Source organism: Micromys minutus (assembly GCF_963924665.1).
Source record: "Micromys minutus genome assembly, chromosome: 19".
Taxonomy (NCBI): Eukaryota; Metazoa; Chordata; class Mammalia; order Rodentia; family Muridae; genus Micromys; species Micromys minutus.
The window spans coordinates 16,391,779-16,411,107 of NC_137954.1; the positions used below are offsets into that span (position 1 = coordinate 16,391,779).

Below are 19,329 nucleotides of genomic sequence, written 5' to 3' on the forward strand. Positions count from 1 at the left end.
AAAGGCACTTGTTGCTTTTACAGAAGAACCAGGCTCTCAGCATTCACATGGTGGCTCACAACCATCTGTAGCTCCAGTTCCAGGTGATCTGTCACACAGACTCAGACACACACACACACAGACACACACAGACACACACACACACACCCATCCCCCTTGCTTCTCTCCATGGACATGGGCATTATTCACATGCACGCAGGCAAAATTGCTCACATGTGTAAAATAAAAACAAATGACTCTTTCAAAACACAAGAATCTTTAGGATAAACAACTTGATGTTGTACTTCGGAAAGTGACGCAGATATGTCTTCCCTCACACCTCTGGGGACTTTGCTCCAGCTGACTGTCAGTTGACAGAAAAGGTGATCTGGTGAGAAGTGGTAGTGGTGGTAGTGGTGGTGGTGGAAACGCCTGTAAAAAAAACAGACACAACTTTGACTTTCTTTGGACGAGGTCATATGTATTCTGGGTTTACCTTAAACTCACCGAGTAATTAATAGAGGACGACCTTAAACTTCAGATCCTCTGTTTCCTCCTCCGGAGGGTTGGGAAGAGTGGGATCTGTATCAGAATGAGGGCTCTGTACAAGCTCGGGAAGGAAGGCAGGGCAGCGCTGCGCTACCGTCCCAGCTTGTCCAGTTTTGAAAAGGGGTTGGTCCTAAGTCTCCCTACACATCATGGACTTCAGAAGAAATCCCTCTTCCGAGGTCAACAGGAAAACTTGTTGCACACCTATTCTGAAAACCGGGTATGTCTTCTGTAATGACATTACACTGAAAGTTTTCACCTGTTGTTTGTGCTCCCTGAGAAGCTGCCTCTGGAAGCTGAGTTGCCACCTCCTGCGTTTAAGATACAAGAATTTTGTCTCAACTTATCCCCCAAGGCTCCTTGTCTAAGATTGCGATGCATCCCGTCGCCCAATTCTGACAGGGGAAGAAAGCAATAAAAACAAAAGCCAAACAAACCTCAAAGCACCCCAAGAGTGAAAACATGGTTGAGAACAGCTAGCCTGTAGTGGGAAAGAGAAACCAGTTCGGCCTTGGGTACTGACTTTCACATACTGTCCTGCTGTGAACTCTGGTCCCAGAGAACTTTGTTTACTCCATTGGGAAGAAAACTTTCACATGCCAAAGAATGCTAAGGGCAAGATGCTCCCCCCCCACCCCCAGCTGCACAGCATAGTTCAGTCAAGGACTTTATGCAAACAGATTCTATTCAGCCCCAAGGTCCTCTATCTTGAGCAAGTCCAGTGATGGTGAGAAATACTCCATTTGTTGTTTCTCTTCCTGCTTTGAACTCTGAGCTATCCAGAAGAAAGTTTCACTCAATGCCCACCAAGGCACTGTTGAGCCGCAGAGCCTAGAGCCCCCTGGTTCTGTTTAGTCTTGAATTTGACCTCACTTCCTCAGCATCCATTACTGGTACATTTCCATATTCCCAGTTGGCTTCTGCTGGCTGTTTGAAGTGTTGGGATGTAGGTAAAATATTAAGGCCTTGGTAGTAGCAGTTACCGGGTTAGTCTGCTTTTATAAGGAAACTTCCTCATAGGTTTCTGCTGTTACTAGGAAACTTCCTAATGACAAGACTGATTACATTGTTATGTTCTGTGTGCTTGGCAACCAATCATGATGGAAGTCAGTGGAACTGTTTTGTAGTTACTCTCGATAAGCTTGGACCTCAACCAACCACCCAGCAGCACTTCCTGCACCTGTGCGCAAGATTATTGCATTTGCCTTTATAAGCTGACCCTGGGATGGACCCCAAAATAGGAGAGACGCCTTCACCAATATGAGAAACTATTTGGAATAAGACTTCTGTTTTGAGTCGTGGTTGAGTAAAGTTTAAGTTCCCAAGACCTCCCTGGGAACTGACATTCTACTTGGCAGAAAGAGACATGTATGTGTATAACTGACATCCTTGTTGGCAAGTTAAGACAAGGATGTCAGACAAGTCTTATCCTGGTAGATAAGTTAGGACATGATAAATGTTAAGCTAGGCACGTCCCCTGCCACAGCTGAATACCCCAACCAATGGGAGCAGGATAGTGTACAACAAAGACATGTTCCTAAGAAAATGAAGTCCTCATTGGTTAAATAACTCAGCACAGATATTTGTAGATTTTGGGCTTAAAACCTCTGTAGGATATTAAGTCAGGGTCACTGTTCAGTTTCTGAATCTGGTCCATGGCCCTGGTTGACCAGGTCTGAAGAGTATACTCAATAAACTCTCCCTTTCTGACTGAGATCAGAGTTCAGTGTTTGTGTGGTTTGTGAGGCAATTTCTGGACCCCAACAGTAAGCACCCACTTTGAGAACAACTTCTCTGTCTTCTGCTGTTAGTTCTAGTTAGAACCCTCACCCTAGGGGGTCATTCGTTTTCCTCTGCTCACCTATATTAGGAACCCTAGCTGACTGCCTCAACTTTCCCAAGTGCTGTTAGCTGGATAGTTGTAAAGCCTCCAGGTTAATGATGTTAACCTTTCTGTTGCTACTTGTCCTTTTACCCAGAAGCCTCACCTGAGCGGACCCTGTACTTCCCCCAGGACTCTACTGAGCGCTCAGGCTGGCTGCTTTAAAAGTGCTCTCTCAGCCAACTTCTAGACATTTGAGCACACAGTGTAATCATATTTGCTGTTTGCCTGTCTCTCGCTATTGATTCTATTACTTTTATTTGTTACATAGGTGATAGATTCACTGTTTCAAAAAAAAAAAAAACCCAAAAGGGTAGCTACACTGATCATTTCCTGGATCATACAGAACATCTTCAGGGCTCACCTGCATGTAACAAAAAGCAAACGACCTATGATGAAGTCTAGAGGAGTCACGTACGATGGCATCTCAACCTGTCAAAAGTTTCCGGTGAGGTTGTCAGTTGCTTTCATGTTCTCTGGAGTCAGGACAAAGTCTAGAAAGAAAGACAGAGTTCCAGTCTATTCATCTATCTATCTATCTATCTATCTATCTATCTATCTATCTATCTATCTACCTACCTACCTACCTACCTACCTATCTATCTATCTATCTATCTATCTACCTACCTATCATCTATCTATCTATCTATCTATCTATCTATCTATCTATCTATCTATCATCTATCTATCTATCTACCTATCTATCTATCTATCTATCTATCTATCTATCTATCTATCCAGACAAACCACTGAAATTGCCTTCTACCTGGGAATATAAGAAATGGCTTTAAGGGCAGCATTTCTGTCACCACTGACTTCCAGGTGGTTGGGTCTAAGAACTTCTGGCTAATTATTGTTACCCTTCCTTCCCCCCTCCTTTCCTGCCCTGATTGACCCATGTCACAAAAGAAAGACTCACCCATCTCAAATCTTTCTAAATAAGATAGGGAAAAAAGCTCCCAGATTTATTTTAAAATCTAGATTAAATACGAGATCTAGATTCACCATGATTTGTTGAGGTTTTCTTCCTTCACTGTGCTGGAGCTTGACTCAGCTCTGACTAGAACCCAATCTTTGAACATAGACTGACTCTTCTCTGAGAACTAATTAATTTGAAGAAAAATCATCCCTGACAAATGGCCTGTTGTAGCTTCATCCAAAAGGTATGAATATCCCAGAATAGTTTATCCAGGATAATTGATCTGGGAGAGTTTTTGTTGGCTTTCTACTGTTTCACCTTTAACAGTCAGGTTTGAGAATTCTAACTCTAACATGAGATCTAAAAATTTCACATTATCAAACCACTGACATTCTCTTCCTTAGGAATAATACCTCATATCCAACATTAGTGTGAATATGTGTAATTCGTTACATTAGTAGTGGCAAACATGATCTTCCTCTCTCTCTCTCTCTCTCTCTCAGAATTTGCATGATAATCAAATCTCTTAGTCAAACACTTTCTAGTATCCACTGTAAAAGTGAAGGTGGAATAGATGGAAAACTCCGTGGTGACTGGTACTGTGGCCACTGCCCCATAATGCTGCTGTGCCTGGTTCTCAGCAGCTACTGCCCCTCCCCACACAGCCTCCTTTGGCGGCCTGTAACCTGCTGAGCATCTCATGTGCAGACTCACTCCTGAAACAGTGTGTAGATTCCATTGACAGTGCATGGAAGTCGTGTCAGCCATAAAAACAGTGCAAGAACTTCACTGTGAGAAAACTATCTAGAGTCCCATAAGACCTGCATTCATTAATCTCACTCAATAATGGGACCTTCAACGGCAGGTTACCTTGCACTAGGGATGACCTCTTAACACTGCCCAGAGGGAAATAAGCTTTTACACACTCGTATTATATTCAGACTGTAACAGCACATAAGCAAACTCTCTTGGATAACTCAGTAAACTCCATAACTTAGAAACAAATACTGTGAGACCGCCAAGCTATTTCGTGTCCACATGAGGGGAGTTGTGTTTTACATAGCCTTTGGAAAATTAGTGTTTTATATAGAATACAAAGAGATTTGAATATCATCTGTATAGGCTTGTACCATCAGTCCTTGCTGGCAAATGAGTATTGGTGACTATTATGGATGTTCTAAAACTAAATTTCTCAGAAATCATGGAGGGTCAGCAAGTTGCACAAATCTGCTGCCATCAGCACTGTGAGTCGGCAGTAAATATTAGCTAATGTTGCGCAGGGAGCTCGGGCGGAGCACACGGGACCGTTCAGACTGAACCCAAGTTCGGTGGCCGGAGATGCACATCACTGGAGATGTCATCAGCAAACACTGCTGTGAGCAGAGAACTCCTGTCTGGGAGCCTCGTGCTGTTCAGACAGACAGACAGACAGCAGGGCACCTAAAGCCTTCCTTCCAACTTTCCTGTTTGAAAATCTTGGAAAACTACTTACTTCTCTTGGGACAGGGGGTTTCAAGAGGCAGGGAAACAGATTCCCAAGAATCACATGAAATCATTTGTGGGTATGGTGATAGATCAGAGCTGAGTTCGATTCTCACCTGAACAGAAACCTCTCTGTTATCCCCAGACCTGAGAGACTGGGGGTGCGGGGAGGACTCTGAACTGAGCACAACACAAATGCTGACTTCTCCATAAGAGAGCTGCTCCCTGCCAATAATCGCTAGGGCTCTCATGAAACACAATGTTAAGGAGTTATTTTAAGTAAAATTTATATTTTAAAAATAAAATTAGATTGTTTTCTTTGCGGGCAGACACTGAATTTATATTTAAGCGGTGCAAATAGAACTCAGCATCCGTGATACTGGAACTCTCCGACAATTGCCTTTCCTCTAGTGAGCACTAGGTGGCGGTCTTCACTAGACTACAGGCTTCCTCAATGGGAGAAGACAGGCAGACGTTGGGAAAAGTTTGACATTTAAGGAATTTTCCACCACTTAATCTTCGTGTCACAGAAGGATTTCAGATTTTCATCTTAAGAATGGGAGGAAGGAAGGAAGGAAGGAAGGAATAAAGGAGGGGGTGAGGAGTGGAAGGAGGAAGGAAAGGAGGGAGGGAGAACAGGGGGAAGGGATGGTGTCATTTATAAGGCTCAGTGTGTAAAAGCCCTTACCATAAGCCAGGTAACCTGAGTTCAAACCCCAGAATCCATGTAAAGGTGGCTTCTACATACATACTGTGGCATGACTCACCTTCCACACACCCATATAACAAACACTATTCACTATTACACACACACACACACACACACACACACACACACACACACACACACACACACACACACACACATCTTGCAGTAGAGCACAGTATCTAAGGTGAAGATGTGAACCCTTTAGGATATGACTCTGAGCTACAAAACCAGACTTAAAACTCTTTAATTTTTCATGCAAAATGATTAGCTACCAGGGAGTGAAGTGTAGGATCTAAACATTTGAGGATGTACCCGGAGAGAGTTTGATGTAGCCCAGCTTCAATTCATTATACTCTGATAAGCACTGGCTTAGGTACAAATGCTGTATAAGACGCATTTGGTATACCTTTATGTTACAAGTTCAGCAAACAGGCAGCAGTCACTTTGGATGTGGCCCCATAACAAAGCAATCATCACAACTGGATCACAAAAATCCATATTTGATCTTCATCAGGTCAGGATCAATTCCTCTCACCTTCACAAACTAGGAAACTGAGGCACAGAAATGTTAAGTGACATAATTCACCACTGGTCGCTAGTGACAGGGAAGGACACAGGTCTTAGCCTGGGCTATGGCATCTTGCGAAATCTCCTCCATTCTGGACCAGCCATAGCTCATTTCTGTATCTACAGTGATTTGGTTTCTAGAGATATGGTTACTTTTCCGTTTAGATTCTTGACTGCCTTGCCCTCTGGACTCCTAGTAATGACCAGGCAGGTCTGGATTGCCTGATGTTCTTAAACTGTTCAATCTTTGCCTCTAGTAATGGCCAACTATGGGTCTTAAAGGGAAACATTTTGACCTGCCCTCCTCCCCAATGCTTAAACCACCCCAGCTTGCAAGCGGTCAAAAGGATCTAACTCTTACAGAGGCATGTCCCCCTCTTCTGGTGTCCCCCCAAATCTGTGCTTTTGTCTTAAATTGCGTGTTTTCTTGTCTGCTTTTCCGGTCCCACCCACCCATATATATGAGACCATCCACATTGTTTCTGACTAGCTTTGCTGTGCCCTTCCATCGAGGGTGAAAGGAACAGAGGACTCTGTTATTGCATGAAACACACAGGAAATATTTTATTAATGTCCAGATGGAGAAAATGGTAGAGTAAATATATTTCAATAGAAATCCATGATTCTCCGCAGAGAGCCCACCCTGGCGTTCATGGCACCCCAGTCGTGGTAGCGCCTGTACTCCCCGGGCCTCAGCAGGTACTGCCGCCCGCGGTAGTTGGGCATCTCGTAGAGGACCCAGTAGCCCTCCATCACGTGGAAGGAGTGGAAGTCACTGAAGTGGAAGCGGTCCTGCAGGTGGGAGCAGTCGTCTGTGATCTCCACCATCTGGCCTCTGTAGTCCTCTCGCTCGTAGATCCTGATCCTGTGGGAGCTGGACTGTGGGTCCGGGGAACAGCAGACAAGGGGACGTCAGAAACCCTGACCTGAGTTTGCCAGTCCGGCACGCGCTGCCTGGGAGAGGGTGGTCCCTATCTTTCCTATGCCGGAGGTCACTAAATTGAAAGAAAGACCGCTGTGCTCGATTCAGGATGTTGTTCACAGTGTAATGTGAGATCAGCACCAGCCGTTTCTTTGACATAGACCGTGGTCTGTGGAGTTTTCTGGAATTACTTACCACCCATGTACTGGTTCTCCTTAGCAGCATTTTAAACAACTATTTTTCTGTTTTGTTTTTTCCCCTTGTCTCCCACTCCCAGCCCCCTAGATTCTTGACGATCTGAGGTTCTCTTAAGAAGGTATAAAATTAACTTGGGATTACGGTGAAAAATCCAAATGTATCTTTAGTTTTCAAAAAAGCACTAACTCGAGTCTCAGTAGCATTAGGAAGAAGTAGAGGGAGAGAAGTCAAAATGTCTCTCCCACAGGAAGAGGACTGGCCAAATCAGGAAGAATACTCAATCCAGACGTCCCTCTATCTTTCGTTGTTACCTCAGACAGACCCTTTACAGCCTCAGACGATGAAAAGCAAGGCTATCTCAAAGACTGAGGTTCGGCTCTGGCTCAGATGTGTGCTCTGTTGAATCAGGTTTGGGCAATCCCAAAACTGAACGTTTGAGATCCTGAAGAGGCCTGTGTGGGATCAGGAGTGTAAACCTTGAGAGCAGGGGGCTCAACCTTCCTACACGAAAATGACCAGCGGAGAACTTTACTTCCCAGACACGTTTTTTGAGGGAACCTTGGAGAACTTAGTAATCATAGAGGACACAGAACCGGAGGAAGGTGACTGCCACTGAGGCTTGAGCTGGCCCCAGATGTGAATGGCTGGTCAGGATCACATAACTGAAAGTGGGCAGGGGCCCTAGGAAGAGACTCACGTGGGGGATGAGGCGGCAGGAGCGGATGGAGTCACTGAAGCCCATCCACTGCTGGTAGTCAGGGTAGTCCCCGCGACGCAGGAAGTACTGGCAGCCCGAGAAGTTGGGCTGCTCATAGAGCATCCAGCAGCCACTGTCCACACGCACAGAGTTGCAGCGGCTGAAGTAGGGCTGCAGGTTGGAGTGGTCGCTGCTGCACTCATAGTGGCGGCCTTGGAAGCCGCGGTCCTCATAGAAGGTGATCTGTAAGGGAAGGCAGGGGTCAGAGGCCTCATGTGGCCTGGACCCCAGGGCAGGTCCCTTCCCTGACTGAGGATGCCCTGGGCTCACCTTCCCCATGGCTGGTGCTGGCAGTTCGAATGGGATGGTGCTGTTGGGTGTGTGGGGCTGGGAGCAGGGTCTATATAGCAGGAGGTCTGCTGCGTTGGCAGGAACAGCACAAAAGGGGCCCGCGGTGGGACAGGGCACGTTTTCTCTCCCTTTTCTATATAATGACTGTGGGGGAGGTGCGGGTTATTGTATGTTTTCCCTTAGACTCTCCAGAGCTTTCGAATGCATGACGAATCACTGACCTGGTTAAAAGGGTCACTTGATGCTGCCCCAGCCTTTAAATGAAGCTGATTTGGAAAAAACTGAAATAGAGCAAAGATGCTTAACTCGTTATCATTTGTAATGAAATGTTTTCGCTACTTTACAGTTTCAAAACAGTGTGTATATGACTAACAATGCAGTATAGTTAACGTCCTGAAAACGTGGAGGGGGACGGGGAGTTGGGCGGGGGAGAATGTACCTTCTCCACAGGATGATGGGAATCCACTAGTGTTCTCCTCTGTCCTGTCCTCTGGAGACAGAGGCAGGCGGGAGATTTGAGGGTAGAGAAGGGCAGGAGAGGATCTGGGTGAGTTCGAGGCCAGCACAGTTTGGTCTACAAAAATGAGTTCCAGGAAAGGCAGGGCTGTTGCACGGAGAAATCCTGTCTTGAAAACAAAAACAAAAAAACAAAAAAGAGAACTTTCTTATAAGCTCTGTGGTGATCAGCTAGGAACCAGAGAACTAATGTGACTAAGGAAAAGCTAAATTTAGACGCCTCAGTTCAGCCCCCTCCTCCAGTGTGACCATGCCCATCTGCTTGGGCTTCCTCCCCCATGCCTTGCTAAGCACAGGCTTTTAGTCTTGGGGTTCACAAGGTGACTCACAGCTGTTTTACCATGGTAAGCCTTTATTCAAATTGTCTTTGCAGCAAAATATCAGTTTGCTGCAGAAACATCAGTTTCTGTTTCTGTTGCTGCCGATAAATGCAAGGTAACAGCGCATAAGGAGGACATTTGGAATCACACAACCTTGTAAGGACTTCATCATTACACGGGAGCAAACCCTGGTTGTCCTAAGTGTACTGGCTAAAAGGGCTGGACTCTCTCCTGCTGTCCCCAGCAACAGGTACCTCACTCTCTGTAAAGCAAGGCCTCTCAACCTCAGCACAGGTTTGTCATTCTGGCTGAAATGTTCTGATGTATGGGACAGTCCAGAGAAATGCAACACACTTCTTAGCATGCTGTCTGTACCAGCAGGTGTCAGCTGACACACTCAGCTAATTGTGATAGATTACAGCCCCAGCTGTCACTGGAAGACAATATCTCCTTCCCCTTGGCCTTGGAGACAGCTTCACCTTAGTACCAGATGTGGTTTCCCAATTAAGCTTTATCATATTAAGTGATGGGAATTGTCTAACGTGGGTGAGGCCTTCTATTGCATCTCAGGCACTTCTAAGGAAGAAAAAAAAAAAAGGCATCCCTAATAGGGTTAGAGAAATCCTAATACCTCACATTCTCCTTAAATTTTAAAGTTTCATTTCTTTTTAAAATAGATTTACTTTTATTATTTTAAAATTTCCCTGTGCATATATGTGCTTGAGTGTGTATGTGTGTGTGTGACATACTCAAAATTGTTTTCCCTGAGCAACTTTAACTTGATTGAGTCGTAAGCCTGGTCACATCTTTGTCTTTTAAAAATTATTAATTTGGGATTTATAAATCAGTAGGAGAAACAAGAACAGGGTCTTGCACAAAAGCAAGGCACCATTGATGTATATTTTTATTATTTATTTCTAATTTTAAAAATATTTATTTTATGTATATGAGCATTTTTCCTGCATGTATGTACATACATCACATGCAAACACAATGCTTATAATAGTCAGAAAATGGAGGTTATATCCGCTGAAACTCGAGTCACAAAATAGTTCTGAGTCACTGTGCTTGAACTGGGAGCTGAGTCCTCAGGAAGAACAGACAGGGTTCTTAACTGCTGTCTATTTTTCTAGCCCTTTTTGATGTATTTTCTTTGTTGGTTTCTTGAGACAGGGTTTCTCTGTGTAGCCCTGACTTACCTGGAACTCATTATGTAGACCAGGCTGGCCTCGAACTCTCAATGCTGGGATTAAAGGTGTGTGCCATCACCTGCTGGCTGTTGACATATTTTTTTTTTTTTTAAGTTTAATCCTTATTCCTTGCATTTAATATGTGTATCTCTAAAATCTCTCTGAAGGAAATAGTTTAAGAGGAATAGTTCTTCTCTAAAGAAGTGGTAGCTTATTTAAAAAATAGATATAAAAGAAATGTCCAAAATAGTATGTTAATTAATTATGAAACATCTGTTTGTGACCATCAAAATCATCTCTAAAATTTCTGAGAATTTGTTTAAAGATATAGAAAATGTTCATCATATCTTAAGGAGACTAGAGTAAGTATATTGCACATAAAACTGCAAAACACTTTTTAAAAAAGATTTATTTATTTATTTTATGTATTGAGTACATTGTCACTGTCTTCAGACACACCAGAAGAGGGCATCAGATTTCATCACAGATGGTTGTGAGCCACCATGTGGTTGCTGGGAATTGAATTCAGGATCTCTGGAAGAGCAGTTGGTGCACTTAATCGCTGAGCCATCTCTCTAGCCCCGAAAAGTACTTCTGAGATAAGAATAAAGATATTATAAACACATAGAAAGAAATCTTGCACTTGTGGATCATAATAATCTAATATTATTAAGATATCGCAACTATCCAAAGTAATGTACAGAGTCAAGACCATTCTGACAAAATCCTAGCAATCTTTTATTCAGAAACATAAAAATGTTCCCTGAGATCTCAGTTGGCTTCTCAAAGAACCCAAACAGCTAAAACAAACTTGGAAAAGAACTGTAAGACTCGAAGTGAGTCTTAACTACTTGGAGACCCCTAAAGAGAAACACAAAATAGAGTTTAACGCAAAGGCAAGAGGTTTATTTTTTGGTGCATCAGGGTCAACCCTCAAGCAGTCCTTCATGTCAAGTGACTAGAAGGTGACCCCAAATGGCTAAAACTAGCAGTTTTTATACTTTTTAGGGGTACAGGTTATATCAGCAAGGTTACAGTTTAAACTTATTGGCTAAGCATATTGACTTTTGAATTTATTGGCTAGAAGCATGAACAGATTAGGACACTCATTTGAACTCTATCTGGGACCATAGCGTCAGGTGACTATTAGTCAGTATATTCTGTGATTTTTTAAGAATGTTGAATTTGGCCTAGCTTTGACCTGAGGTGGGTGGGTGTAAGGCTGGTGAAAGTCCCTAGGGTCCTTCATTGCCCCTTTTTCTTGTACAAGCTCCAGTCTTGGAGCTACACTCAGGGGTCTCCTGTAACTAACTCACATTCTTCAGGTCCTGTCTCAGGGTCTCATATTGTTGGCTCAGGACCATCAGATGAACTGCATCTATTCTCTTTTTTATAAAGGCCATAAGCTTGTTCAATATGTAGCGTCTAAAGGTCAACAATAGCAGGAGAACAATTAAGGGTGCTAACAAGGTGGATATGAGGATGGTTAACCAAGGGGAGGAATTAAACCAAGACTCGAACCTGCCCTGACTCTGTTCTCTCTCTTTTACATGGCTAGCCCTTCTCTCTCCTTGGCCATCATCACACCATAGTTTGTACAACCCGAGTCCCTAAGTTTTTCCATTTAGCCACCCCGTTGCTTCTTTTTCTTTCTGAGTGAATCTGATTATTACTGGATTACAGGTGGCATTTGCACAGGGGTTGTTCTAATCCTACTAGCCGCCACCCCCATTGTGTAATTTTTTTTTTACTGTGATCAAGTCCCAAGAGGAGGAGGGTTTCCAGTAGGTGTCTCCTGTAGTCTTGAATTCCAAGGTGGTGCAATAAAACTGGTTGTTGAACTTCTGTCTGACTTTTTCCATTTCCAGGGCAAACATAAATGAGGGTCTCCCACAGGTGATACCTGTGTGCAGGGGATGCAATTCTATCTCCCGTCCCCCTACCAGTCAGAGTCCTCTTTCTCCCATATTGGCAGTTTGCTTCCACCAGCACTCCAGTCATGGGTGGGGTGTGTGTGCGTGTGTCAAAAGGACCACCGGAGATTGCTGCATTGGGACAAGTCTACTTTATTGTTTCAGTGATAGGGTATATAAGGGCTTTTTTTAGCGGGTGTGGTTGGAAAGGTCTACTTGATCATAGCATCAATGGAGTATAAAGGGAAAGCTGATTGGTCATAATAGAACACCTATTTATCATGTGGGCAGGAAGCCAGAGCGGGGAGTGTGTACTGAGGTATACAGCCTTGCAGAGAGCTCTGTACAAGGGCACTTTTCAGACAGTGTGTTTCCACATGTGTTCAGGGACACTCTCTAGACAGAGGCAGACAGAGACAGAGAAGCCCAGCTGAAGAGGGGAGTCCTCCATTTTGCTGAGCTCAGGAAGCCATCTGGTCACATGGGCCTGCAATCTCAATGGCAGGGTTCTCCAACAATATTTAAGTTCTTCTTCTCAGGCAGCACCTTACTCACCTTGCGCTTCCTTCTCCATCTTTATTTAGTTGTTCCCTTCTGATTTATTTATACCACTCTCAAGACTCTGATAATATTTTAATGTCCTCTTGAAACCTGGGAGTGTGTGCTCTAGGCACAGTTAAAGATTGCTGCTAGTGTTTTCCTTCAGCCAACCTTACCTGCATATTAACTCAGATGCATCTTGCAACTACCCTCTGGTTACCAAGGATACTAACCAACTTTAGGACAACGCAGATGCTGGTTACAGTGCATAACACCTGAGATTGCTCTAATTCTGCTGCTATCTGGGGACTTCTAGTCACTAAAGTAATTGGTGTCCACCTTACTTATCTATTTAACATGGAGTTGTTGTTATCCTTGAGTTTAAGGCAGCCCTACCAACTAACTCTGACCTCATTCTGTCTGTGGAATTAGGGTGTTTCGAGCTGGTTTGAAGGACTGGTGGAGAACCAGCAGCTCAGCAGGTCAGAGAGAAAGAGTAATCCAGGTGAAAGATGTGGAAGAAGACAGATACCATGTTTGGTGTGTGGAGGATCCTGAAGGTGAGAGCCAAGGGTGGCTGCACTGGCTACTTTTGTGATAACTTAACACAAGCTGGAGTTATCATGGAGAAAAGAGCCTCCTTTGAGGAAATGCCTCCAAGAGATCATCCAACCGTAAGGCATTTTTCTCTACTAGTGATCAAGGGGGGAGGGCCTAGTCCATTGTGGGTAGCGCCATCCCTGGGCTGGTAGACCTGGGTTCTATAAGAAAGCAAGCTGAACAAGTCAGGGGAAACAAGCCAGTAAGTAATATCCCTCCATGGCCTCTGCAACAGCTTCTGCTTCCTGACCTGCTTGAGTTTTTAAATTATCATATATTAATTATACATAATAATGGTTTTATTATTTTTGTAGCTGTATATAATGCATCTTTTCCCTAGCCTGTAATCCCTATAATAACCCCCTTCCCCAACTCTGACTAAGCAACAAATCATCAAGGTTTTGTTAAGGTTGGATGAAAGTCTGTCTAAAGGAACATATGTCCCTTACCAGTGGTTATACTACTGAAGAAATTCCTTTCTCCTTCAGCAACTGTTGTTATCTTGGATGCCTCTCAATCCCCAGACCAGACGTTGTTTTTATGCAGGTCTTGTGTAGGTAATTACAGTTGTTATGAGTTCCAAAGTGGTGTTGTGTGGTGATTTGAATGAGAATGGTCCCACAGGCTTACATTTGAATACTTGGTTTCCAGTTAGTGGAACTGTTTGGGGGAGGATTAAGAGATTTGGTCTTGTTGGAGGAAGTATGCTAGTGGGTGTGGGCTTTGAAGTTTCAATTCTCTCTCTCTCTCTCTCTCTCTCTCTCTCTCTCTCTCTCTCTCTCTCTCTCTCTGTTTAGCTCATGTTTGACAATCAAGAGGACAAAAAGAGAGTTCCCTTAGTGTGCCATCACAGACTCTGACCCTCTGAAACCAGAAGCCAAATTAAACACTTGCTCTCATCCACTGCCTTGTTGATGGTGTTTCATTATAGTGATGGAAATTTAACTAAGACTAAAGTTATGATGGAAAGATAGTATTTTCTACACTTGAACTCATCCTCTGGTTTTTACAGTTTTTCTGCTCTCTTTTCCACAATTTTTCCTGAGCCTTGGGTAGCACAGTATAGAGGTCCCATTCATGGCTGAGCATTCAATAGTCACTTACTATCAGGACTTTGTACAGTCATGAGTCTCTCACTGTAGCTATTGCTGCCCACTGCCAAAAGAAGCTTCTCTGACCACAGCTGGTACTAGCATTAACATATGGGATTCAAGATAATTATTTACAAGGCAATAGGTACACAAAAACAGCAGGAGGTGTATACTTGCTGGTTTTGTGTCAACTTGACACAAGCTGGAGTTATCACAGAGAAAGGAGCCTCAGTTAAGGAAATGCCTCCATGAGATCCAACTGTAAGGCATTTTCTCAACTAGTGATCAAGGCAGTGGGGGGAGCCCATTGTGGGTGGTGCCATTCCTAGGCTGGTAGACCTGGGTTCTAAAAGAAAGTAGGCTGAGCAAGCCAAGGGAAACAAGCCAGTAAGTAACATCTCTCCGTGGTCTCTGCATCAGCTCCTGCTTCCTGACCTGCTTGAGTTCCAGTCCTGAATTCCTTTGGTGATGAACAACAATATGGAAGTGTAAGCTGAATAAACCCTTTCCTCCCCAACTTGCTTCTTGGTCATGATGTTTGTGCAGGAACAGAAACCCTGACTAAGACAAAGAGCTTTCCATCTAGGGCCTATGACCTCCTCAGCCCCTGGCTTTTGACCACATTTATGGTACTGGACTAGAGTTCCATCCTGTGGAAGAGAGAGATGATACAACCAGACCCATGTTTACGTTCTTACCAGAACATTCTTTTAAAAAAACATCTAGCAATAGCAACACAACAGAAGAGAAGTTACAAAATATAAGAGGCAAAGAGAGAACCAACATAAACGAATCCAGGTCTTAGTTTCTTAAATCCTGGGTTTATATATAGTGTGCTAACACACAATTGCATGTTGTGTATGTACAGGAACATATATAACTTTGTAAAAGTGCATTATATACAAAGGGATGAAGTTATGAATTTAATTCTTCTTCTTCTTCTTCTTCTTCTTCTTCTTCTTCTTCTTCTTCTTCTTCTTCTTCTTCTTCTTCTTCTTCTTCTTCTTTGGCTGGGTTGTTCTTTGAGATAGGGCTTCTCTTTGTACCTCTGGCTGTTCTGGAACTCGATCTGTAGACTAGACTTTCTTCAGACTCAGAGATCTGCCTGTCTCTGCCTCCTGAGTGCTAGACTAAAAGGATGCTCCACTACCACCCCAAAACAACTCAACTGTTGTTTGGCTGTTTGCATTAACTTCATGGTAAGAATCTGAAATGTGTGCTGTCATTGTTTTAGCAGAAATCTCCCTGATTACATACTAAAACCCAGTAATTTCTAAAATAAATCTTGTTTTTTTTTCTATCTGAGCTACACATGTCCATTGTACTAAAGACAACGGGACACCTGCTTGAGGTCCCATTATGCAGACACAGGGTTTTTGTTTTGTTTTGTTTTGACCCCATTACCAGAGATCTCAAGGTTATTGGTGTTGATTTGGAGTTTTGAGGACATCAAGGTCTGTATCACTGAAATTTTCATGTCCCTTCCTTCATAACTGTCACCTTCCTGATATAAGATGATTTAAGTAATGGGGACATATTGCTAGGAGAATCTGCCCTTTCAGGTTGGGAAAGTGAAAGTTTCCTGTCCTACTAAGTTCAACACTCTTACATTTCAATGGCCATATTGGTGTCTGGTGACCACATCAGCAGAAAGGAAGTCTGGCAGACATCTGCAAACTCATCCTTTTCATACAATGTTTGGAGGACCAAGACTTCTCTGAAAGTTCCAAAGGAGAAATCTAGTTCAATGCTACATGGCTGCTCACAGCTATTATGCAAGTTCCAAGGGCCCAACAGCCTCTGTGTGTACCGCCTTGCAAGCAATGTACAGACATACATTCAGGTAAAACACTCAGTCACACAAAAAAGAAAACAACGGAAAGTTACCCTGAAACTCTTTATGGTCCCCAGTCGCAGAAACCTGATTTTAAAGTTGGGAATACCCTATTTGAACTTGGCTTCCAGATGCTCACTCCTCAAAGAAACTGCAAGTAGAACAGATTTCTAATCATTTAGAAGCCACACGTTTTGTTAAAGCCCGGAAACTCTATGGAATAGTGGTATGAAGGTTATTTTACTTTTTAAGACGCTTTTTTACGTGAGTGTTTTGCCTGCATGTGCGTACATGTGATATATGCCTGCTTGTGCCGGAAAAGGGGGTTGCATCCTCTGGAACTGGAGTTATAAACAGCTGTGAGTCACCATATTGGTGTTGGATCTTGACCTAGTTCCTCTGCAGAAGTGCTCTTGACTTCTGAGGCAGCTTTTCAGCTCAATAAAGATGTTTTATATATGGTAAAGTTCTCTCTGTATGATGATGTATTTCTATTGTGAGGATTTTCTTTTTTTTACTCCTGAATTATCACACAGTTTGGTTGACACTTGAATTCTCTCTCTCTCTCTCTCTGTGAGTGTGTGTGTGTAAAATAAAAATTATTTACATTTAAATAAAATAATGAGCTAGACAGGGTGGTGCACATCTGTAACTGAGAACTGGAGGGATGGCTTATTCTGTACAGTACTTGCTGTGCAGTCATGATTGAGTTTGATGCTCAGAACCCATGTGAAAATCCCCGCATGATGGCTACTGTATATAATTTAGGCATCAGGGTATCAGAGAGAGGAATTTCTTCAGTTTCATAGCTATTCTGACCTATGCATGGAAGTGCAGCCCAGCAGGAGGCCTGTTTTAAAGGAAACCAAGATAGATGACTCTCAAGGAACAACCAGGTTAGCCTGCAGCCTCTGTATGAATGGGCTATACACATGTTAACACATCACACACATGTGCACACACATGCACATACACTGCACACACATCACATACATGGACACACGTCACACATTCACTTGCGCACACATACACATGCATGCACATTACACACAAGCACATACATCTCACATGCACACATATCACACACATATGCACACATACATGGACACACACATGCACACACTTCACCCACACATTTACATGCACCCATGCACATACACACACAAGAGTCACAAACTTGGGCTTAGCATAGGCTAAATCGTGAGACCCTGTTTTGAAACAATAAACATAAGCAAACAGGAGATGAGACAAAAGAAAATAACAGAAGCAAGTCAGTGCCGGGAACACACAGAAAATACTTTATTAGCTTCCAGATGGAGAAAGGGTAGAGTAAAAAAACCAGTTTAATAGAAATCCATCACTCTCCGCAGAGAGCCCACCCTGGCGTTCATGGCGCCCCAGTCGTGGTAGCGCCTGTACTCCCCGGGCCTCAGCAGGTACTGCCGCCCGCGGTAGTTGGGCATCTCGTAGAGGACCCAGCAGCCCTCTAGCACATTGAGGGAGTAGATCTCATTGAAGTGGAATCGGTCCTGGAGAGAGGGGCAGTCCTCAGTGAACTCTACCATCTGGCCTCTGTATTCTTCCCTCTCGTACAGTCTGATCCTGTGAGAGCCGGCCTGGCAGTCCCAGAATGAAGAAGCAACAATGAAGAAGCCATTCTAATGACTTAGGATGGCCTCAGCTGCGTCAAGCCATTTGAAATAGATAATAAACACATTAATTAACCCATCACCTGTAAACTCATCACTATGAGGGCAGATTCTGGAATTTTCTAAGATCAGGAAGTAGAGGAAATGAATTGGAGAAGGAACTATAAATGTGTTCAGAAACTCTCTGGTTCAAACCACCTCCTGTGCAGCACACTTTAAAGCAATCGCCAGAGTAAAATCATGCCCTTCAACAGCTTCTTACTACTTGGTCTGCCATTTGGGAAACATGTTTTTATATTAAGATATATTAAAATATTCAGTATCTTAAGTATCAGACAACAATGACCGTACAGTTAATAATTTAAAGATATAATGAGAGAACAGTGGAGAGATAAAATCAGTAAGCCCAGGGGCCACTTTTTTCAGCTATAAAACATCTGTGTTGCTGTGGGGAAAGGACTTTGACTGGATCAGATAGAGGAACACCCAGATATGCATGCAGGTAGGGGACCAAAACAGAAAGGAGACTTTAAGCATATTACCCCTGTGTTCAAAAGCCACCATATAGCATATTTAGTCATTCAGTTTCTATCCTAAAGGATTGCAAGGCAGGACTCAGATTTCATACATCCCCCTTACAGCTAATGCGTTCTTCCTACTCAACAAATACGTATGGCCAATTTCTAACTGGGTAACACTTTGCTTTTTGGATGTTGTGGGAACTTTTGACCTAATCAAGTCTAGTTATAATTTCTTTTCTTTCTTTCTTCCTTCCTTCCTTCCTTCCTTCCTTCCTTCCTTCCTTCCTTTCTTTTCTTTCTTTCTTCCTTCCTTCCTTCCTTTTTTTTTTTTTTTTCAAACAGACTCAGCTTTAGTTCCAATTTTTAACCTTATACTGGCAACTGAAGTCAGGGTCCTCGGTGCCTCAATATTGACCAGAATCTAGACTCACGTGGGGGATGAGGCGGCAGGAGCGGATGGAGTCACTGAAGCCCATCCACTGCTGGTAGTCAGGGTAGTCCCCGCGACGCAGGAAGTACTGGCAGCCCGAGAAGTTGGGCTGCTCATAGAGCATCCAGCAGCCACTGTCCACACGCACAGAGTTGCAGCGGCTGAAGTAGGGCTGCAGGTTGGAGTGGTCGCTGCTGCACTCATAGTGGCGGCCTTGGAAGCCGCGGTCCTCATAGAAGGTGATCTGTAAGGCAAGGCAGGGGTCAGAGGCCTCATGTGGCCTGGCCCTCTAGGCAAGGTCCCTTCCCAGGCCCTGGGTGTCCTGGGCTCACCTTCCCCATGGCTGGTGTTTGCGGATGGGATGGTGCTGTTGGGTGTGTGGGGCTGAGTGCAGTGGGGTCTATATAGCAGGAGGTCTGCTGCGTTGGCAGAAACAGCACAAAAGGGGCCCGTGGGGGGCAGGGCACGTT

The 19,329-nt window shown here is 43.7% G+C and overlaps 2 protein-coding genes across 2 annotated transcripts; both read right to left on the reverse strand.

Annotated features, from left to right (window-relative positions):
• Positions 1–6,693: 6,693 nt before the first annotated feature.
• Positions 6,694–8,027, reverse strand: LOC308433334 (gamma-crystallin E; the record flags this gene model as incomplete). The annotated part of the gene is made up of 2 exons (XM_080933357.1): positions 6,694–6,966; positions 7,905–8,027. The coding sequence occupies 2 exons, from the start codon at positions 8,025–8,027 to the stop codon at positions 6,694–6,696; spliced, it is 396 nt and encodes a 131-aa protein (XP_080789483.1).
• A 9,575-nt stretch (positions 8,028–17,602) lies between these two features.
• LOC308432978 (gamma-crystallin D) lies at positions 17,603–18,983 on the reverse strand (the record flags this gene model as incomplete). Its single annotated transcript, XM_080932876.1, has 2 exons — positions 17,603–17,875; positions 18,861–18,983. The coding sequence occupies 2 exons, from the start codon at positions 18,981–18,983 to the stop codon at positions 17,603–17,605; spliced, it is 396 nt and encodes a 131-aa protein (XP_080789002.1).
• Positions 18,984–19,329: the final 346 nt, after the last annotated feature.